Below are 24,120 nucleotides of genomic sequence, written 5' to 3'. Positions count from 1 at the left end.
TAATAGGGGTGTACTTAAAAGAATGTAGTAACGTGAGACTCTGGTATAACTGTGGTGTTCATATGTAGTTCTCGTCACCAAAACATTACACACATTCCAGTCTATTGTGTGTTGTGATCCTCTCAATGTGACGTGAACCAAAAACCAACAAATTCTTTTCAATCCACCTTAAATATCACAAATAACTTACTATATAGTGTCAAAACACGGATGCCCCTAAATAATATGTACACTGGAGCAGCAAAGGAGGGTGTGTGTTTATTAATATTTCTTCTTCATGGTCTTAGCAGAACCTGGTCAGCCTCTGTTCTTTGCACAAGGATGGACTGCTTTGATGGTCACATGGCTACAGAAAATAGCTCCGGCAGGGATGTAACTTAAAGGGGTACTCCGCCCCTAGACATCTTATCCCCTATCCAAAGTATAGGGGATAAGCTGTCTGATCGCGGGGGTCCCGCCGCTGGGGACCCCCGCATTATTGCATGCGGGACCCACCTGATTTTTCACCGGAACCGCTGGAGGGTCGACTATGACTACGGGACCAGAAGTATGTGACGTCAGGACTCCGCCCCTGTGTGACATCATGCCCGTCCCCTCAATGCAAGTCTATGGGAGGGCCTATACACAAGATCAGTGTCTGATAAGTAGGGTACAGACACTCAACACCTGGGCCGACCTGTTAGGCAGAGCCGTGGCTCCAGCACATACACAATAAGTGGCTGGAAACCCGGGCTCCATTCATTGTGTAGTGGTGGAGATGGGTCAGTGCAGAGCAGCTCCCCATTACTTCAAAGGGGGCAGCACTGCAGTAACTCGGTGCCACCACTACACAGTGATCTGAGCCATCTGCTTCCAGCCATTCATTGTGTATGTGCCAATACCAATGTTCTACCGAACAGCTAAGGCTAGGACAGGCACAGGCCCCATCCATTTTCATAGCCTGAGAATAGTCAGCTAGTGACTACATTTGGGTCATTTTCCGAGTGTTGGCTTGGACTGAAGTGTGGCTTACAGCATTTTCAGTCCAAGACAAAGCTCAAATACTTACAGAAAATGTCTGAACATGGATATGTCAGCTTGACCATTTCCTGATGTATCTGTGACTCTGAGGCACAAAACGTGATCTGAACCTAGTCTGACAGAAGGCAGTCTTGGGTGTAAGCACCCCTTCAATCAGAAATTGATGGCCTGTCCTGTGGCTAGGTCATTAATGTTTAATGTCTGGAAATCCCCTTTAAAGCTCCTAGGCACAGAAATTTATTTTATTTTTTTTTTTTTTTTGTCAGTGGAGATTTTACCTTAATTTATGTAATTCTTTGATCTCGTGATTTAAAGGGGTACTCCACTGCTCAGCTTATGCTTTAGAGCCGGCGCCGGGAGCTCGTGGCATCATAGCCCTGTCCCCTTAATGCAACTCTATGGGAGGGGGCGTGGCATCCCCCTCCCACAGCCATCACGCCCCCTCCAATAGACTTGCATTGAGGGGGTGGGGTGTGACATCATGAGGGGGAAGGGCTATGACGTCACAAGCTCCCAGCACCGGCTCTAAGCATTCGGAACATTTTGTTCCAAACGCTGAGCAGCGTAGTACCCCTTTAAGGATTTGTGTTAAAGTATGTAGGGAAAAAAAGAAAAAAAAAAAAAAAACAACCACCTGGAAAATCCCAATGTTCTAAACCACCCTAAAGATACATTCACACTGTGGTGTTACAAGCGACTTTCCCGCAGCAGTGGAAAATCTGCAGCGAACCCAGTTGATGTCAGAGGCCCAAACCCTGAAAGGTTTAATACTGGCTCCCTGGCCTACCAGGTACACAAGTCCACGAGTACAGAACATACAATACAGAGTTCCACTCACATGCAAAATTATTTATTCAAAGTGGACCAAACCTGGCTATGTTTTTTCACCGAAACCGCTGGAGGGTCGACTACGACTACAGGAACAGAAGTATGTGACGTCAGGACTCCGCCCCCGTGTGACGTAACCCCCGTCCCCTCAATGCAAGTCTATGGGAGGGGGCGTGACTGCCTATACACAAGATCAGTGTCTGATAAGTAGGGTACAGACACTCAACACCTGGGCCGACCTGTTAGGTAGAGCCGTGGCCATCATATGAGTCTACACCAGTATTTAAAGGTTTAATATGCCGGACAGTAAAAACATTGGGATTTCAGCCATCACCATGGCCAGTTAAACAAGTGACAGGCTCATAGTCTGCACTGACACTTCACTAGAGATCCTGCCGACAATGAAATCCTCCAGCTAAGCCCGACCATCGTGTTAGTCAACATGTGCCATGCCAGACTTTCTGCAAGTGCTCAGGCCCTGGGGGCAGGGAGGAAGCAGTACATAAAAGCAGCCGGTGAGAATACATGTGGAACAATGAACAAGCAACATCCTGTCTGCCGGATTTCACTTCCTGCTCAGACGTTTACACTGGTTCAGATTACGTTTGGCATGTAGGGCCTTAAAAGGAATGGCCTATTGTTTAAATCAAGTTTTCTTATGTTAAAAACATTTGTTAGTTGTTGGTGATGTTTTGTATACATTTTCCATTTTACTATCTATATTATAAAACAATGCTGGCCAATAGGCCCTAGAATTAAGCTGAGATGCCCTGTTATGTCTGTTGATAATCAGGAGGCTGCTGGAAAGTGATCAGTACAGCAGTGATGGGCGACACCTGTAGATAGAGAAAACAATAGGAGCTCAGCCTTCCCCTCCCCTGTAGAATGACCTCTGCACAGGTCACAGAACATGCTTACAAACATGTCCCACACAAAGAATAGGTCCGAGTATGTTCATTGTGTCCTGCCATAAAGCAACTCTCTGAAAGTTGTTAAAAAAAAGTTCAGGCAGGATGACTGCCCACATAATAAATGTACTAAAAATAAAAGAATAATACAAATCAGAAAATAGAAAAAGGATTAGAAAAAACAAAACAAAAAAACACACAAAACAAAACATGTTTTAGTAATCAGTAAAAGTTTACATGCATATGTTAAAGGGAAACTGACAGCAGGGTCACCTGCACCAACCTGAATATACAGGTAGATGGTGCGGGTGTCACCTTGGATTTAAAAAAAAAATTAAAAAAATTTTGATGCTGTCAACCGTGCTTTTGTTTTTTGATGTCTTTGTGATGACATGTAATTTTTTTTTTATATTTTTTTTTAATTACAGGAATACTTCATGCTGGCCAGATTTCTCTCCCAACCATTTATACCAGTGTTGCCCAACCAGAGTGGCTGAAGGCTGTCCAGGCATACTGGGAGTTGTAGTTTTGCAACAGCTGGAGGTACACTGGCTGAAAAACACTGCTCTAGAGTATATATCTTGTGATTAGGGTAAGCACTAATGGAACTTGAAGTGCAGCTCATTGACTATCCGGCATGCTGGGAGTTGTAGTTTTGCAAAAGCTGGAGGTACCCTGGGTGATAAACACTGCCCTAAACACACACTTGAATCCATCCCCACCTCAGTCATGTGTGAGAAGAGAGATGGAAGGCCACTATACACATTATACGGTCTGCTGGTGTAATGTGTATAGCCTGCTGTACTGTTCCTTTTAGCAGTGGAATGCAGGTAATGGGTTCTGCATTCTGTCAATGCAATGCTGACACAGACAGATGTGATGTGCTGACGGCAGTGCAACAAGCTGTGTTAACATTGCACTGACAGGATGCAGGCTGGTGTTAAAATGTCCTTTTGGCCCGGTGACAGCCCTTGCAAGGCAAAGACAGAGGATTGGATTTAGAATTCCCTTAAGAAAACCACTAACCTACCCTTATAACTGTTTTGAATCGTGAACAAACATACAAACTCTATGCCGATGTCCCTACTCACAACCAAGTCCCCAGGGTTACCCACTAAGCAGATGTACAATGAAGGGAAGCATTATTTAATTCTGACAAAGAAATCATCAATCTATAATTTCAATGGCCGGTTTTATTCTAACAGTAAAAAAAGAAAGAAAAACTACAAAATCCAGAAAATTTCAAGTAAGTATGAATGGATTTTCCTCAATAAAATAAGTATTTGATCCCTCTCTGTAGAAAACAATAACCTGGTACTGCATGTAAATCTTGATTCTGCGTCTGCAAGGTGTCGATGTCCGTTTTGCTTTCAGCATACATGCGGTGGTGCTCACGCTATGTAATAGTCACTGCATATACAAACAGAAAAGAGGAACAAAAAGATGCGGATCACTCACTGCTACTGCAATGCAGTATCCTTTATTCCATGCACATGAGCTCAGATGGCTATATACAAACAGAGGTTACGGCAGGGAAGAAGGTGCTGGGAGTACCGTCCAGAGCGACTGCGCCGTTTCACGCCTACAAGGCTTTTCTTCAGGCCTGGAATTGGCCATTTAAGAGAGTGCTCCTAATCTCCGGTTGTTACCTGTATAAAAGAAGACTCTTCACAGAAGCAATCAGATTCCAAACTCTTCACCATGGCCAACACCAAAGAGCTGTTCAAGGATGTCAGGGACAAGATTGTAGACCTACACAAAGCTGAATCAGTCAGAGGTTCAGTGACAAGCATCAGACAGGCCTGTACAGGTGCCATCTTGCGCTGGGGGACCTTGTGGGTGCTGCAGGATTACAGTGTAGTGTGTTACCAATTGTTTTCTTGGTGATTTTGCTCCCAGCTGCCTTGAGATCATTGACAAAATCCTCCCGCGTAGCTCTGTGCCAATTCCTCACCATTCTCATGATCATTGAAACTCCACGAGATCTTGCATGGAGCCCCCGACCGAGAGAGATTAACTTATTTTGTTTCTTCCATATAAAAATAAATAAACTTCTCATCAAGCTGCTTGGCCGTGATCTTTTAGCCCAATCCAGCCTTGTGTAAGTCTACAATCTTGTCTCCGACATCCCTGGACAGCTCTTTGGTCTTGGCCATTGTGGAGAGTTTGGAATCTGATTGGTTGCTTCTTTGGACAGGTGTCTTTTAAAAAGGTAATAAGCTGAGATTAGGAGCACTCCCTTTAGGCTATGTTCAAACATGGCAGCTTATTAGTGGTACCAGAGCCAATTATCACATGAGTTTTTGCCATGAATAACCAAAATCAGAGTAAAAACAGTGCAGTTTTTTCTTGTTGTCGTAAGTCTCTCTTTAAGTCAGTGAGGGAGGGAGTGGGAGGAAAATTGCAAAAGTAGGTGGTTGCATAAAATATAATGTTTTTACTTATAATAATTAATAAAAAAAAAAGGAGCAAGTCTTTTCATATCTATTCCTGGCTTTGTGTTCCATTATTGCAATTGAAAAACTGAACGTGTGAATGCCGCCTTAAGAGAGTGCTACTAATCTAAGCTTGTTACCTTTATAAAAAAAAAGGAAAAAAAATAAATAAAAAAAAACACACCAGGAAGCCACAAATCTTGCAGATTTAGGAGTTGTTATTCTGTCTCTCACTGTTCAAGAAACATCACTTCTAAAATGACCAATAACCTATGGTCAATAATCTAATGTATTGGTGAATTCTTCTATAATCCTAGTGATTTCTTGGAGCATCACACATAAAATTGATGAAAGGAAATAAAATAAAATAAAAAAGTAAAAAAAATTGGGTGTTTTGATGCAAAAAGATGACTGTCATTTGCATAAAACACGGCAGCCATTTCACTGACTCTTTCATAGAAATGCCTTTGTGTAGGGCAACATATTTCTAGTATCAGTCTAGACTTTTTGGCCTTTGCATCAGGGCCACTTTACGAAATTTCATACCTACTTACTACATGAGTAATTGAGGATGTGTCACCATCAAGAAGCCCAATATGCAACAAGTAAACAGCTTGAGGCAAACCTGGCTGTATCTGGATCCCTGCCTGGCATTGTATCCCCTACATTACGCCAGCCTTCTACTATTGCATAACCCGGGTCAACAAAAGGAAGATTATGCGCTGGAGAGAAAGCAGCCTGGAAATCAACTAACCTGCAGATTAGCTTTACGCCAAAGGGAAAGGCGTGAACGTGCAATACAAAGTCCAAATATGGTAAATAAATATATAAATATACACACACACACACCGTATTTTTCGCCCTATAGGACGCACTGGCATATAAGACGCACCCAATTTTAAAGGTGCAAAATGCTGTCCGGGCATGCTGGGAGTTGTAGTTTTGCAACATCTGAAGGTCCGCAGGTTGAAGACCACTGGTATAGGAGGTAATACTCACGTGTCCCCGCCGATGCGGACCCGTCCCCGCTGCCCTGGATGACGCTCCATCGCTGTCCCCGACGCTCCGGACGTCTTCTTCCACGGGATCCACGCTCTCAGTCGCCGTCATCGCGTCGCTACGCGCGCTGCTCCTATTGGATGACGGGACGGAGTGCACGACGACGTGATGACGTCGAAGGAGAGCGCTGGCCATGCAGGGGATGCCGGCACGGAGAAGACACCGAGGAGGCAGGTAAGGTCCCTCCCGGTGTCATGTAAGCTGTTCGGGGTGGTCGCGAACAGCCCAACTGAGCAGCCGGGTTAGTGTCACTTTCCGTTCAGACGCAGCGGTCAGCTTTGATCGCCGCGTCTGAAGGGTTAATACAAGGCATCACCGGGATCGGTGATGTCCTGTATTAGCCGCAGGTCCCGGCCATTGATGGCCGCAGGGACCGCCGCGATAGATGTGTATTCGCCATATAAGAAGCACCAACTTTTTCCCCCCAGTTTTGGGGAAGAAAAAGTGCGTCTAGTACGGCGAAAAATATGAGATATATATATATATATATATATATATATATATATACACACACATATACATACATACACACACACTATATAATAAACAACACTGTTTTCTGACTGTCACACAAGGCGCACTTTATGAAACAATCTTAACTAAATCTCTTAATATCACAAAATTTAATGGTGCAAAAGTCAACACTATTTTTTCCCAGGTTAGAATTGAAAAAGAAAAAAAAAAAAAAACAGCCTTTGGCTGTCTGGGCATGCTGGGAGTTGTAGTTTAGCAACAGCTGGAGACACACTGCTTGGGAAACACTGGCATATTGTAACCTAATCTCAGCATAGAACCCATTTAAATAACTATTCTCCATGGGAATTTTTGCTGCAAATTCGACCACAAGGTTGTCAAGGAGAAATTCAGCAACTTTTCTGCTATCTTTCAACGCATTACCGACTATTGTACCATCTTGTGTAGTTTGGATCCAATTCACAGGGAAACTGCAGGGAACCTAAATTCCCCCAAGTTCTGCAATATTTCAGTTACACAACGGAGGAATTCTTATTTGCGGAATTCTCTGACAGAAGCATGGGAGCGATAATAGATTCAAATACTCCCAATAAGCTCCAGGGCAGCCATAGGAAAACACGTCGGCAGAAACCGTCCCAGCCGCCGCACCTCAGCCTATTGAAAACAGTCAGCACCTTGGGCTACAGCAGAGTTTATTGATGTTAACCGTTGTCAAAGCAGATGGGAACCACCCCAAGTAAATAAGACCAGTGGGTGCACTCACCACTTCTGAACAGCGCTGGGAACCAGACGAAAGCCTCTGACATTTACACAATGCAGCCAAATAACCACAAGCGAGCGAATTAAAAAGGGCAAACGCTGCAGGGACATCAGACCAAAAACAGGCAAAAAGGATACATAGATCTGTGACTAGGGAAGAACCCCCTTTAAGTAGGACAACTGCACCTTATTTTAAACATCTTTGCCAGTCAAAAGATAGGATACTCCTAGACTAGTCATGTAATTCCGTTGGCAAGATGGCAACAGTACTTTTTTTTTCATAAATATACATATATTATTAATAGAAGTCATTTACAATTCTGTGGTATGGCGACGGGGTGTGAGGGCAGATGTTGTTACCCTAGAGGCAGATGGTATTAACCCCTTGTGTTCATGACGCCAGGGCATGGTTTAGCCTTAACCACCGGATCCTGGGCTAGGCACGCAGGCAATGAAGACACTGACGCCAAGTTATGGACAACAGTAGCTTTACTGAGGATAGACAGTTGTTACAGTCTATGCAGTACAGCCAGGGCCCAAGGAGGTGACCAGTGACATAGAGACTTTTCAGGTTTGCTGGGACTTGTAGTAGACAGGAGAATATAGTGCAGGCCACGCTGAGTAAACAAAAGACTTGACTGACAGGACAGTGACTTCAGCTTACTTGCAATTGAAAGTATATTCAAGGCGTTCGGCACTGCTTACTTCTGTACCTTCGGCGAACGGACTCTAAGTCGCTGTGGCGGTGATGAGTATGATGGTGCTCGGACACATAAGAAATAACCTTGGTGCACTTGAAAGAAGAATGAAAAAGTCGGCACTCACCAGTATTCCAATTCAGCAATATTTATTGCACATATTCACAGCCTAGTACATGTACAATTACTTGCAATTGACTTTTAGCTGCAGAACTTGCCTTGAGGCCTCCACTGCTCTGGACACACACTATAGGCATGACTGACCTCCGCAAACACTTGGAGCAAAAGAGAAAGAGACTAGCAGAGAGCCCATAGGTCATCTTTGGAGTCAGCTGGTCACTAGTACCTCCTGGGTAACAATCACATAGTTCATTTATTAAAAAGGTACAATTTACAATATGCAGTGAAAATGAAGAAAGTACTGCACTCACCATACAACAGAACTTTATTCAGGTATTCCAGGCATGTCAGGCAGGTGCGTTGGTAGAGGTGGGAGACGTGACTGGGACAGACTGTTTCACACTCTCACAGCGCTTCTTCCAGCCAGGATAACGGCTGGAAGAAGCGCTGTGAGAGCGTAAACAGTCTGTCCCAGTCCATCCCCAGCCTCCACTACCGCATCTGCCTGACATGCCTGGAATACCTGAATAAAGTTCCGTTGTATGGTGAGTGCAGTCTTGTTTTCTTCATTTTCTCTGCATACAAGTCTTGCTGGATTTTGCACCACAGGTGTCAACATTATTTCTGAGAGTACCAACATATTCCACTACTGCATTTATCCAGTTATCATTGGCCTTAGTCTTGTCAATGCCGGACCACCCTATTCTCTTCATTATACCTCACAATACACAATATAATACATAAATAATTTACATGGGGGAAAACAACTGCAGGGGCCCTGGGGACACTGCCTGACAGGGCAGGGAAGGTACGGGGAAACCCCATCCCGTACTGGGCCACCGCAATTCTATTTAACTTTTTGGAACCAGTTGATTTGAAAAAAAAAAAAAAATTCCACTGGAGTACCCCTTGAACTAAGGTAGTAGAACATTTCAGAGCTTTCACTACATTAAAAAATAAATAAATAAAATCACACATTGTTGCGAGGCCTTGGAATATGAGGACACATTTCTGCATTTAGACACACTAGTATCCTGCCCAGACAACACAGCTCACATTGTATTCTGGGACCACAATAAATATGCAATCCAATTCCAGTCATCCATGGCTAAAAGTCATATGTTCACAGGAATTCAAGAAGAATAATTTCAGTCAGGAATTTTTCGCCTTCTATCATTTTATCCATCAAGCGGAATTCGAGCGGAATTTCCACATGGAAATGAAGAGGAATGAAGGAGGAGGTTATTCAATTCTACTTTTCTGGATTCTGCTTGAAATTGATTTTGTCAGGGAAAAAAAAAATCCCATTGACTTCAACGGGCTTTTATGCGAGGATTCCGCCGAAGAATGAACATGTTCTATCTTCAGGCAAAACAGAATTCAGCGTCAGAATTATGCATGCAGAAATTCCTCAGTGTGAACAGGGCAGCGGAAAGTCCAATAAAGTAAATAGAACTTTAATTGTAATATAATTTGGAGCAGAATCACTGGAGTAATTTTCTCTCCAATTCCTCAGTGTGAACATAAAGGCAGGGAAACACTGTCAGAATATGTCTGCTTCTAAAGGGAGGAATCCCTAAAATAAATTAACATTTTCCAGGCTAAAACTTAATGGGAGTTGTTCAGCTAAAATGTTGTGTTCTGGTCAGGAAGGGGGTGCGTTAAAAAAAACACGGAACACAAAAACACTGTCTGGGCATTCTGGGAGTTGCAGTTTTGCACCAATTGGAGGCTCCCTGTTTGGGAAGACATTGCATTACGGGCGCTCTCCCCAGCGGACAGCTCCAACAATATCCTAACCCATTTTTTTGTGTTTTTTTTTTCTTCTCGTTTCAGATCCATGTATGCAGAGGATTACGGCGGATGATCTGGATTTTTTTAAATAAAAATGGTTAACAAGGGCTAACAAGCTTATTTTTAAATAAAATAATTTTTCCAATGTGTTATTTTTTATTGAATTTTCAGGCTTAGTAGTGGAGGCTGTCTCATAGACGTAATCCATTACATGACTGACAGCATCTTCCCTATAAGTTCTTGCTGGGCAGTAGATATAGGACATATATCTACTGCTCAGCATCAGCTGTTCTCCCGGCTCTGTAGCCATGAGCACAGCTGAGTCCCGAAATTCACATCAGGAGGATCGCATCGGGTGTCAGGAGTGACATTTGCTGTGATCGTTCCTTAACTGCTGGTACTACTGCTCCCAACATCGAGCACACTCTGGCCCATACTGGGAGCTGTAGTGCCTGCATTAATACACAGATTGCAGTGAGTGTAACTTCTGACACCTGTTGCGATCTGTCTATTAATGCAGGTACTACAGCTCCAGCATGGACCAGAGTGTGCTTGATGTTGGGAGCTGTAGTACCTGCAGTTAAAAGAAAGATCACAGTGGAAACCTAGCCTAAACAGAAAATTTTGGCCAGACAGACCTTTTGAGAAATTCCCCAATATATTCTAATAAGTTCAATAACCTACATTTGAGTACACATACACATCCTTTATATATTCTCTCCATATTAATACAAATTACTCCCATAAGTGTTACTAAAACCTTGAGGGCCATGGAATTTGGGGATAGGGGGTGTGAAGATTTGGCGGTAAAGGTCGAATTGAATCAATAAGTAATAATAGCTTCACAGGAACACCAGATTAACCTGTGTCATTGCCACCTCAGTCTACAGATAGGAGTGATGTAAAAGGTGTGTAAACAACAGCCTGAACAAACAAGTCACCAGAAAGTTCAGGTGTTATTGACATAGGTGCAGCTGTAAAAAAAATAAATAAAAAAATAAATAAATAAATAAATAATTGACACTAGACGTTAGATTGTTTAAACAAAACTAGTAACGGCCTTGGGAAACATAAGTCTATATGTAATGCTGAACACTCGCCACAAGAGCGGGATTACGCCAACAGTTCAATTTTCGTGTTGTGTTTTGATACAGCAGGTGTTTGGCCGACATTTATCTCATGCCTGAGGTGGGCAATACTGAATATATTTCTCAGAATAACAAGCTGCAATGTAGTAAGCAACAATTGGTAAGAGGTAGGAGTTTCTTTAAAAAAAAAAAAATATATATATATATATATATATATATATATATATATATATGTGCAGCATAAAGAGAAGCGCAAAAAATGAGGTAGTTTATTGGTCATAGGTCATTTGCTATGTAAAGGTTGGTAGATGCCCATGAGGCTAGGTTTCCACACAGGTTTTTTTTTCTGGCGTTTTTTTTGGAAAACCGCCAATGCTGTTTTTGAGCCAAAGTCAGAAGTGTATTCAGTAAGAAGAAGAGAAAAAAAAAAAAAAAAAAATTATATATATATATATATATATATATATATATATATATATGTGTGTGTGTGTGTGTGTGTGTGTGTGTGTGTCCATCTTTATATTTCCCATTCCTTTTGAATCAAAAACGGTATAAAAAAAAAAATAGAAATGTAAGAAAAATATAAAATGTAAAAAAAAAAAAAAAATGCAAGAAAAAACCTGTGTGGAAACCTAGCCTGAGAGAGGAAAATAAGGAGGTGTAGCACAGCATAGAGCTTTATAAACTAGTAATAAAATGAATTCTCAAAAAGCGTTCAGCACAGCAGAGTTGAATGCATGCAGTCACATTTCCCCAGCAGGCGTGACACAACAGACTCCACAGCACTCAGTCAAAATGACCTCCCGCGATGCTTAGCTCAGAGACCATAGTACATTTGCATTCAAAACAATATTGATAGTATAATGGAAAGCGGCACTCACCGGGTCAGTAGCAAAAGACTTTTATTCTTAGTGCAGTTTCCTGTTAAAAACAGGGGAGCAGAGACACTGGCGCAGGAATAAAAGTTTTTTGCTACTGACCCGGTAAGTGCCACTTTACGTTCTACTATCAATAAGCTGGTAAGAAGGTTAAATGGCACTCCCATTAAAACTAATTTCTGCTATTGCACTCCTTATGGCAAATAAAAAATATTTCTAATATACTTTTTTTTTTCAATTAAGTTTTCTATGTTTTATTTGTGCTTAAAAAAGCTCAATAGCACATTTCCCCCATCTCATACACAGACTTTGGACAGAAGCCCAAACACAGGAAGTGCAGCCTGGAGTGCTGAGGGGGGGGGGTCCAGCCTCATCCAGTCATAGCTCCTCTCACACTTAACTGCCATATGCTGTTGGTTGGACGCACACCGCTCAGCACTCAAGGCTGTACTTCCTGTGTTTGGGCTTCGGTCAAAAGTCTGTGGATGAGATGGGGGGGGAAATGTTTGAGCTTTTTTTAGGCACAAATAAAACATAGAAAACTTGATTTTTTTTAAACAAAGTATATTATAAATATTTTTTATTTACCATAAGTAGTGCAATAGCAAAAAAATTTTTATGAGAGTGACCCTTTAAACAGGTAACCAGTGTAATGACAGAGAGAAGAAGCTGCACAGAGGCCTTGCAGGTAATGAGGCCCAATTCCACCATTAAAAATAGGTTGATCTTTATTAGATGACATATGGGGATACAATCCTTCTGATCCATGCCTCAAAACGGATTGGTACAGTGGTGGGAATGTTTGGAAAGTCAAGACTTAGGTGCTCTATGGCAGCATCCCAGAGACAATAAAGCAGTCGGGAATCCAGAAGCCCAAGAACAGTCCATGTACAGTGCATAGAGAAAGTATTCAGCCCCCTTGAACTTTTCAACCTTTTTCCACATTTCAGGCTTCAAACATAAAGATATAAAACTATAATTTTTTTGTCAAGAATCAACAAAAAGTGGGACACAATCATGAAGTGTAACAAAATTTATTGGATATTTCAAACTTTTTTAACAAATAAAAAATGAAAAATTGGGTGTGCAAAATTATTCAGCCCCCTTAAGTTAATACTGTGTAGCCCCACCTTTTGCTGCGATTACAGATGTAAGTCGCCTGAGGTATGTCTCTAACAGTCTTGCACATCGAGAGACTGAAATTTTTGCCCATTCCTCCTTGCAAAACAGCTGGAGCTCAGTGAGGTTGGATGGAGAGCGTTTGTGAACAACGGTTTTCAGTTCTTTCCACAGATTCTCGATTGGCTTCAGGTCTGGACTTTGACTTAGCCATTCTAACACCTGGATATGTTTATTTGTGAACTATTCTATTGTAGATGTTGCTTTATGTTTTGGATCATTGTCTTGTTGGAAGACAAATCTCCGTCCCAGTCTCAGGTCTTTTGCAGACTCCATCAGGTTTTCTTCCAGAATGGTCCTGTATTTGGCTCCATCTATCTTCCCTGTCCCTGCTGAAGAAAAGCAGGCCCAAACCATGATGCTGCTACCACCATGTTTGACAGTGGGGATGGTGTGTTCAGGGTGATGAACTGTGTTGCTTTTACACCAAACATAACGTTTTGCATTGTTGCCAAAAAGTTTGATTTTGGTTTCATCTGACCAGAGCACCTTCTTCCACATGTTTGGTGTCTCCCAGGTGGCTTGTGGCAAACTTTAAACAACACATTTTATGGATATCTTTAAGAAATTGCTTTCTTCTTGTCACTCTTCCATAAAGGCCAGATTTGTGCAGTATACGACTAATTGTTGTCCTATGGACAGAGTCTCCCACCTCAGCTGTAGATCTGTGCAGTTCATCCAGAGTGATCATGGGCCTCTTGGCTGCATCTCTGATCAGTCTTCTCCTTGTATGAGCTGAAAGTTTAGAGGGACGGCCAGGTCTTCATAGATTTGCAGTGGTCTGATACTCCTTCCATTTCAATATTATCGCTTGCACAGTGCTCCTTGGGATGTTTAAAGCTTGTGAAATCATTTTGTATCCAAATCCGGCTTTAAACTTCTCCACAACAGTATCTTGGACCTGCCTGGTATGTTTCTTGTTCTTCATGATGCTCTCTGCGCTTTAAACGGACCTCTGAGACTACCACAATGCAGGTGCATTTATACGGAGACTTGATTACACACAGGTGGATTCTATTTATCATCATTAGTCATTTAGGTCAACATTGGATCATTCAGAGATCCTCACTGAACTTCTGGAGAGAGTTTGCTGCACTGAAAGTAAAGGGGCTGAATAATTTAGCACACCCAATTTTTCAGTTTTTTATTTGTTAACAAAGTTTGAAATATTCAATAAATTTCGTTCCGCTTCATGATTGTGTCCCACTTGTTGATTCTTCACAAAACATTTCAGTTTTATATCTTTATGTTTGAAGCCTGAAATGTGGCAAATGGTCGAAAAGTTAAAGGGGGCCGAATACTTTCGCTATGCACTGTATATAGAGGTGGCCTTCTACTGTAGGTGTTTGCCCGCTAGGTAAGCTACAGAAAAACTGCATGATAAATTTCAGTCTAGTACATAGATATAAGTCTTTGTCAAGTAAGCTGTTGTGACATCACGATTGGGTGTTCATTCAGGTGGGTTACTGTGACATCATAAGCAGCCAGGTAAGCACAGATATACTATAGGTACATCTCTGGAAATCAAGAAGCCCACAAACTGTTCTTGTACAGGGGCCTCTGTTACTGCTGTTCACACCTGCAGAGGCTTCGCAGGTTGGCAGTCAGGTTGCTATTCCTGTCTAGCAGTCGAACTGTGTACACGATGGACTGGAGTGGAGCCAGTGTGTTTAATAAAATACCAGTTAGTAAGACATTAAAGAAACCAAAGCAATAAATGAATAGCACTTGGATTAGTGTTTTGGCATAGTCACAAGTTAGGTCGGGGAACTATAGGTCCAGCTGCAGGTACAACATAAGGTCTGAATGATTATGACTAAAACAGGACTGGACTTTTAATAGTGCAAACTAAGTGCTGATCCTATGACATTTTAGGGTAAAAATAATGCAGACTTTCTGTAATGGAAAAGCGGTGACGTTTCCGCAGCAAAAATCAACAGTGTCAGCGTCTGCCCAAAACCAATACTCTCTGGTTTTGCTTATAGCAACCAATAATAGCTCAGCTTTAAAGGGGTACTCCGGTGAAATATTTATTTATTTATTTTAAAACCAGTGCCAGAAAGTTAAACATATTTGTAAATTACTTCTATTAAAAACTCTTAATCCTTCCTGTACTTATCAGCTGCTGTATGCTCCAAAGGAAGTGCTTTTATTTTTGAATTTCCTTTGTCTCACCACAGTGCTCTCTGCTGACACATCTGTCCATTTTAGGAACTGTTCAGAGTAGGAGCAAATCCCCATAGAAAACCTAACCTGCTCTGGACAGTTCCTAAAATGGACAGAGGTGTCAGCAGAGAGCACTGTTGTCAGGCAGAAAGGAAATTAAAAAAGAAAAGAACTTCCTGTGGACCATAATAGCAGCAGATAAGTACTGGAAGGATTAAGATTTTTTTTATAGAAGTAATTTACAAATCTGTTTAACTTTCTGGCACCAGTTGATTTAAAAAAAAAATAAAAAATTATTATTATTATTTTTTATTTTTTTTTAAATCAACTGGTGCCAGAAAGTTAAACAGATTTGTGAATTACTTCTATTAAAAAATCTTAATCCTTCCAGTACTTATTAGCTGCTGAATACTACAGAGGAAATGTTTTTCTTTCTGGAACACAGCGCTCTCTGCTGACATCAAGAGCACAGTGCTCTCTGCTGACAATCTCTGTCCATTTTAGGAACTGTACAGGAGCATATGTTTGCTATGGGGATTTTCTCCTACTCTGGACAGTTCTTAAAATGGACAGAGATATCAGCAGAGTGCACTGTGCTCGGAGAGTTCTGTGTTCCAAAACGAAAATAATTTCCTCTGTAGTATTCAACAGCTAATAAGTACTGCAAGGATTAAGTAATTTGCAAATCTGTTAAACTTTCTGGCACCAGTTGATTTAAAAAATAAAAATACCTGCTATAATAAAAGCAGATTGGTGATTGGTTGCGATGGGTAAAACCAGACAGACTGTTTTGGTTTCAGGCAAATATAATAAGCCTTCGGGTTTTTGCACAGATCTGTAGAGTTTCTGCAGCAAAATCGGTAGCTCCAGCAGATTTAAAGCAAATTTTAACTTCTCCATTGAGGTCAATGTGAAAAATCTTTAAAAAAAAATCAGCAGTAGAATTTTCTTCACAGTATATAGTTACATTTTTCTAAATCAAATCCACTTTGCTGGTATTGTTCATGCTGCAGATTTTCTGCATCGATATTCTCGACAGATTATGTACATCATTTATGCATTTATTTAGGCTGTACCCTTATGGCTCTATTTGATATGGAGCCTTTAAAAGGACCTCATGGGGCCTCTAGTGTACCTCCCTATGCCTCCAACTTTATCCTCATACTAAAAAATGTTTCTGATGGACTCTGGGTGAGGGGGGATAAAAGTTGCAACATGCTCTATTAGACTTTGAATATTCCAAGGTATTCTATTATAAAAGCATTGATTTTAGGGAAGAACATCTCCAAACATGGAACACCCAGCAAAGCCTGCACATCGTCCATATAAACCTGTACTAGAGAGCGGTATAGGCTCCATGAATCTTCTGTTTGTATAAGCCAGTCCCAACCAGGGTGCCTCCAGCTGTTGAAAAACTCCAACTCCCAGCATGCCCGGACAGCCGTTGGCTGTCCGGGCATGCTGGGAGTTGGAGTTTTTCAACAGCTGGAGGCACCCTGGTTGGGAAACACTGGTATAAGCTCTATATAAGGACCTAAGATGTTCCCACTTTGCTCAAGCTAAATGTACAAGTAAAACCCTTGTACATTTCAAAACCATTTCCCAATCCATTCCCTTCAAGAGGGCTACGACATCTGCACCTCAAGTCTTGTACATGACCTTCACATTAGTTTTTCCAGACACGGTTTGTACACTTATGTCCACCCCAGATCTGAACGGACGACGTATTACTCACGTTTTTCATCATCTGCATGGACTAAGGACGCCGCTCTTGACAATACGTCTAATGGAGTCTCCATTCCTGGGAAGACCCTATAAGAGAAAAATCACAAAATGTATACAGTTAGTGAAAAAAAATAAAAAAAAATCTGAATATTGTGTAAATGTAAAAAAAAATAATAGTAGGCCACATGGCCATATCATGACGTTTACATGTCCAGGCTACAATGTAGTCTGCAATGTATGGGCATACAGCGGCATATGACGCCTATTAGACACCACCTAAAATATATACCACACAAAGTTTTTTTTTTTTTTTTTACTGTATTCCGACTACACTGTTTTATAAAGCAAAAAAACATGAAATGCACGTTGACACAAAGCGGTCTGATGTAATCTAAAAAGGACACCCTTTCAGCATATAGTAGGGCTGGGCGGTATGACCAAATGGGTGTATCGCTGTATTTTTGTAACTTTTGGCGGTTCCACGGTATATAACGGTATTTCCTCCCCCCAAATTAAAGGGGTACTCCGGTGAAAACCTTTTTTCTTTTAAATCAACTGGTGGCACAAAGTTAAACATATTTGTAAATTACTTCTATTAAAAAATCTTTATCCTTCCTGTACTTATTAGCTGCTGAATACTACACAGGAAATTCTTTTCTTTTTGGAATTCTCTCTGATGACATCACGACCACAGTTCTCTCTGCTGACGTTATTATAACAATAATAACACTTTATTTGTTGTTGTCCTTAGTGGGATTTGAACCCAAGTCCCCAGCACTGCAAGGCAGCAGTGCTAACCACTGAGCCACCATGCTGCCCTTAGCCTACATCTGCTATGCACGGTTGCTAAAATGGACAGAGATGTCAGCAGAGAGCACTGTGCTCGTGATGTCATCAGTGTTCCAAAAAGAAAGGAATTTCCTCTGTAGCATTCAGCAGCTAATAAGTACTGGAAGGATTAAGATTTTTAATAGAAGTAATTTACAAATATGTTTAACTTTCTGCCACCAGTTGATTTAAAAGAAAAAAAGGTTTTCCCCGGAGTACCCCTTTAATTATCAGCCCAGCGCTGTCCCCATCGGGGTAAATACTCATATATCACCCGCAAGCGCTGCCCTCCTCGTCTTCCTGTTTGTTGCGGCCGCCGGCGCTGACACTCCATACTGTGCGGTATCCCTATGCCCGGGCTGCAAAAGGTAAACAAAATAAACTAACGCATGTTCCGACGTCGGCCTTACGCTGGGGACGGGAACGCCAGAGAGCCGTCAGCCTATCACCGGCCGCAGCGATGTCCCACCCCGGCCGGCGATAGGCTGAGCGCACTGTCATGTGGGCTCAGCCTATCACCGGCTAAGGCGGAACATCGCTGCGGCTGGTGATAGGCTGACGGCTGTCTGACGTTCCGGTCCCCAAGAAGCAGGTGAGGCCGGTACCGGACCAACGGGAGGTGAGTTAAAGTTTATTTTGTTTATTTTTTGCAGCCCTGGCATAGGGATACCACACAGTATAGAGCAGTGGTCTTCAATCTGCAAACCTCCAGATGTTGTAAAACTACAACTCCCAGCATGCTGAGAGTTGTAGTTTTGTAACATCTGGAAGTCCGCAGGTTGTAGACCACTGGTATAGAGTGTCAGCGCCGGCGGCCGCAACAAAAAGGAGGAAGAGGAGGGCAGCGCTTGCAGTTGACATGAATATTTACCCCGATGGGGACAGCACTTGGCTGATAATTGGGGGGCAGCGCTCGCGGGTGACATGTGAGTAGTTCCCCGATGTGGGGACAGCGCAGCGCTGGGCTGATTCATTCATTCCCGAGGGGGAGGGGCCAAACCGGTATTGCGGTATGGGTTAAAATTCATATCGTGCAGCACAAAAATTTCGGTATTCGGTATGAACCGGTATACTGCCCAGCCCTAGCATATAGTAGGTTGATGGACCCCCATGGATACATTTTATTTTTTATTTTTGTGCAAGCGTAATGTGAGTCAGGAGAATACCCCAGCATCTACAAAAAAAAAAAAAAATATTTAATAAATAAAAAAAAGGTTTTTTAGGTAAGGCACAGGACAGATAACCATGAGGCGCTATACTAGCTGCGTGGACTGGGCCTCCATGTCTCCATGTGATTACTTCTAAGAGTACATGTACACCACGTTTTTGCTATACAGTTCCCGTATACGGTTAAGTTAAAAACAGTACAGAACCGTATAGAAAACCGTATGCATTGACTTAACATTGTAAACCGTATGTCAAACGCATCATCCGGTTTAGTCCGTTTTGCGTCTTATGCAGTTTTGTCCGGTTTTTTTTTTTTTTTTTTTTTTACCTGTACCCCAAACCGTAGACCATGTTTTCAGGTCCGGGTGAAAAACCGTATAAAACCGGTATACTTTTTTTTTTTTTTTTTTTACATGGGAGTCAATGGGAACCGTACAGAACCGTATGTGCATACGGTCCCATCCGGTTTGCACCATACGGTTTTTGACTTTGCACAGTTTTTTTTTCCTGGAATTTCAAATCATACAAATGAAACTTTACTCAAAATGGAGTGAAAAGTTAAAAACATAATTTTTTTTTTCTTAAAAAAAAAAAAACGGATGCAACCGGACATCATTTTTCAAACCGTATACGATTTTTAACCGTATACGGGTTGAAATTTGTACACACGTTTTGATACAGTTTAGTCCGGTTTTGAGGAATCCGTTTTTCATCAAAAACCTGATACAAGAACTGTATTGCAAAAACGTGGTGTGAATGCACCCTAAGGAAGACTATTGAGTCTTGGAGACAATGGGGAGAATTTATCAAAACCTGTGTAGAGGAAAAGTTGAGCAGTTGCCCATAGCAACCAGTCAGATTGCTTCTTTAATATTTTCACAGGGTTCTTTAAAAATGAAAGAAGCCCTCTGATTGGTCGCTATGGGCAACTGCACCACTCTTCCTCTACACAAGTTTTGATAAATCTCCCCCAATATCTCTGGAATAAACTTGTGCAGATGACGAACAATCTGGAAACAACCAAGATAACTTACTGCACTTTCAGTATGGTTTGGATTGTTTTTTTTTTTTATGTCCCACCAACTAACGCAAGAACACAGCCATCTTTTATGAATAGTCCCAATTGTTTCCACATCCATAACCCCTGGCTCTACACAACAGGGGGACTCTATATCAGGATGCCCCCACCAATAATCCAGGATTTGATTTCTTTTTTCCTTGTTCTGCTCCACTGGGGTTACTAAAGCCCTGTAATGTAGGTTGGCCTTGAGGACTGGGTTGGGGTCCACTGCTCTATATGATCTACTGATGGTCATGCATGCAATAGTTAAAAAATAAAATAAAAATGTATTGGCAGGTGAAGCTATGGGTAGCCTAACATTTCTCCTGCAGAGGTGGGTAGTCTTCTCTCTTCATTGTTTACTCATCCTCACAAGTTGGACAGGACTGTTGACTGCCGAAACAACATGCACTATTAACATCTTGGGGCTCAGAGGTCACTACTATCCAATGTTTACAGCCGCTTTACAAGGGGTACTCCAGTGAAAAACTTTTTTTTTTTTTTTTAACTGGTCCCAGAAACTTAAACAGATTTGTCAATTACTTCTATAAAAAAAATCTTAACCCTTCCAGTACCCATCAGCTGCTGTACACCCCACAGGAAGTTCTTTTCTTAAAAAAAAAAGAAAATATCTGTCTGACCACAATGCTTTCTGCTGACACATCTGTCTGTCTCAGGAACTGTCCAGAGTAGGAGCAAATCCCCATAGCAAATCTATCCTGCCCCGGACAGTTCCTGAGACAGACAGAGGTGTCAGCAGAGAGCACTGTGGTCAGACAGAAAAGAAATTTAAAAAAAGAAAAGAACTTCCTGTGGAGCATACAGCAGCTGACAAGTACTAGAAGGATAAAGATCTTTATATAGAAGTAAATTACAAATCTGTCTTACTTTCTGGTACCAGTTGATTTGAAAAAATAAAAATTTATATATTTATATATATATATATATATATATATATATATATATATATATATATATATATATATATATATATATTTGTATATATATATATATATATATATATATATATATATATATATATATATATATATAATTGTAATACTGAGCTGCCTAAATTAAAGCGGTACTCCGGTGAAAAACTAATATATATATATATATATATATATATATATATATATATATATATATTAGTTTTTCACCGGAGTACCGCTTTAATTTAGGCAGCTCAGTATTACAATTGCACATAGACAAGGCTTCTAGAGGGTGCAAGCTACGTACTGAAAAGGTAAAATCATTTTTCACATTCCGACTATTTTAGATTTTTCTATTATATTATATCCTATTATATAAAAGTTGCAAAGCAGAACCTTTTTTTTTATTTTTCCGGCTGAGCAAGAACTGCACCTGCGACGCAGTGTTAGCAGGATTATACAAATGCAATCCCTATTGTGCCGGCCACAGAAGCACTAGAACAGGTATTGTTACCAGATTAAGAACCATCCAGAAAGCAACCAACAGCTCTTATACTCAGTCAACCAGAGCCCCCGACACGGAAAGATGGAGTTAACCATTTCACACCAGAATAATTCACTGTCACATTCACAGGGATACAGTTTACAGTAAATCTGTCACCAAAAGGAACCAAGTCAGACCTGCAACCTGTATTATTCAATTCTTTATAAATATATATAGAAAAAAATTCCAACATGTACTCCGAACCTGTACACAGCGTATACCAGTGTTTTCCAAATAGCGCGTCTCCAGCTGTTGCAAAACTACAACTTCCAGCGGGCCCGGACAGCCTTTGGCTGTCCGGGCCTGCTGGGAATTGTAGTTATGCAACAGCTGGAGACACACTATTTAGAAAACACTGGCCTATATCCTATAGTGTGTCTTACTTATACTTATGGGCTGCTATGTGTCGGCAAACACGTCCCTGAACAAAACAAAAAAACTACTTTTCAAAAAAATTCAACAAAAGACCTTAAGAACGTCCATTTGGCATAAACTTTAGGAGATTAATGGCAAGACCCTTAGGGAACATGCACGTCATATAGGATGTTCTAAAGCAGAGCCATTGCCCCAGCTGTTTGCATAATTGTAGATAATGGCACCACGTTAGCGCTGCGGAATCTGTAGGCGCTATATAAAATAAATAAATAAATAAATGTATATCATTTATATATAATTAGTGCTGGGCGGTATACCGGTTCATACCAAATACCGAAATTTTTTTTCCTGCACGATATGAATTTTTCCCATACCGCAATACCAGTTGAGCCCTTCCCCCCCCCCCTTGAATGAATGAATTATCAGCCGCAGCGGCTGTCCCCACATCGGGGAACTAATCATATGTGACCAGCGAGCGCTGTTCTGCTTCTCTTCCCCACCCAATGAATTATCAGCCCAGCGCTGCGCTGTCCCCCACATCGGGGAACTAATCATATGTCTCCTCGTCCTCCTGTGGGTTGCGGGCCGCCGGTGCTGGCAATCTGTACTGTACTACATATTCCTGTGCCCAGGCTGCAAAAATGAACAAAATAAACTTACCTTCCTACATTCCCCTGGTAACGGCCTCACGCTGGGGATGGGAACATCACAGAGCCGTCACCCTATCACCGGCCGCAGCGATGTCCAGCATCGGTCAGTGATAGGCTGAGCCCACAGTCATGTAAGGAGCCGGCCAGAGCTCAGTGCGCTTAGCCTATCACCGACCGATGCGGGACATCGCTGCGGCCGGTGATAGGCTGACGGCTCTGTGACGTTCCCATCCCCAGCATGAGGCAGTTACCGGAGCAACGGGGGAACGTAGGAAGGTAAGTTAAAGTTTATTTTTGCAGCCTGGGCACAAGGAATATGTAGTATAATACAGATTTCCAGCGCTGGCGGCCCGCAACTCACAGGAGGACGAGGAGAGCAGCGTTTTTGCAGGTAACATGATTAGTTACTGTGGGGGACAGCGCAGTGCTGGGCTGATAGACCGGGGTTGTGGAAAATACCGTTAAATACCATGGCACCGCCAAAACTTACAAAAATACTGTGATACACATTTTTGGTCATACCGCCCAGCTCTAATCTATATCTATATCTATCTATCTATCTATCTATCTATCTATCTATCTATCTATCTATCTCAACGTGTGTGTGTGTGTGTGTGTATGTATGTATGTATGTATGTATGTATGTATGTATGTATGTATGTGTGTATGTTCCACAAAAACTTCCAAACGGCTAAAGATATTAACATGAAACTTGGCACACATGCTACTTATATGTCAACAAACATACATAGGATAGGGGATTTAACCCTTTCCCACCCCCATTTGCCAGGGGCGGGGTTTATGTTTAAAGTCCCAAACAAGTCAATGGAAATATATGTTACTGCATAACTTCCAAACGGCTGGAGATATTTCGATTATACTTGGTCACATGTTACTTATGTCCACTTAAAATATAGGACAGTTAATTTAACCTTTAACTACCCACATTTGTGAGTTTTTGTTTAAAGTCCCATGCAAATCAATGGGAAATGTACGTTCCCACATAACTTCAGTACGGCTGGAGATATCTCAATAACTGGTACACATATTACTGGTCGGGATAGGAGGACGGGATAGGAGGACGGGATATGACAACAATATATGAGGACGGGATATGAAGTCAAAAGCTTCCTCCTTTGTTTATTTTCCTGCCCAACAAGGATTAGGAAGGAAAAACCGGGCAACGCCGGGTATTAAGCTAGATATATATTATTTTTATTTTTTTTATTCATTACAGGCTATCACAGAAGGTCAGCAGCTTGATGTGCCACTATAGATCGCTAAAATGCAGAAAAATATAATAAAATTTAAAGTATTATACAACGGACCATGTGGTTTTGCAATTGAAAAAAAAATAAAATGAAACATGCAGCTTTAGTTAAACAAGCCCAAATCCCATATGTAGTTCTGTGTACAGGATTCCAGCGTGCAGA

General features: G+C 41.5%; 1 protein-coding gene across 4 annotated transcripts in view; it reads right to left on the bottom strand.

Moving 5' to 3' along the window:
- The window catches only part of VGLL4 (vestigial like family member 4), a 118,248-nt gene that overhangs the window by 67,186 nt on the left and 26,942 nt on the right, over positions 1 to 24,120 (bottom strand). For all 4 annotated transcript variants that reach the window (XM_056524269.1, XM_056524270.1, XM_056524271.1 and 1 more), the window contains exon 2: positions 17,142 to 17,218. In XM_056524269.1, the coding sequence (XP_056380244.1) occupies positions 17,142 to 17,205 (64 nt within the window). In that variant the 5' untranslated portion in view covers positions 17,206 to 17,218. The remainder of the gene's footprint in view (positions 1 to 17,141; positions 17,219 to 24,120) is intronic.

This window comes from Hyla sarda, chromosome 6, assembly GCF_029499605.1.
Source record: "Hyla sarda isolate aHylSar1 chromosome 6, aHylSar1.hap1, whole genome shotgun sequence".
Taxonomy (NCBI): Eukaryota; Metazoa; Chordata; class Amphibia; order Anura; family Hylidae; genus Hyla; species Hyla sarda.
The sequence above is the reverse complement of the archived record's forward strand: the minus strand, read 5'-3'. Positions and strand labels throughout refer to the sequence as shown.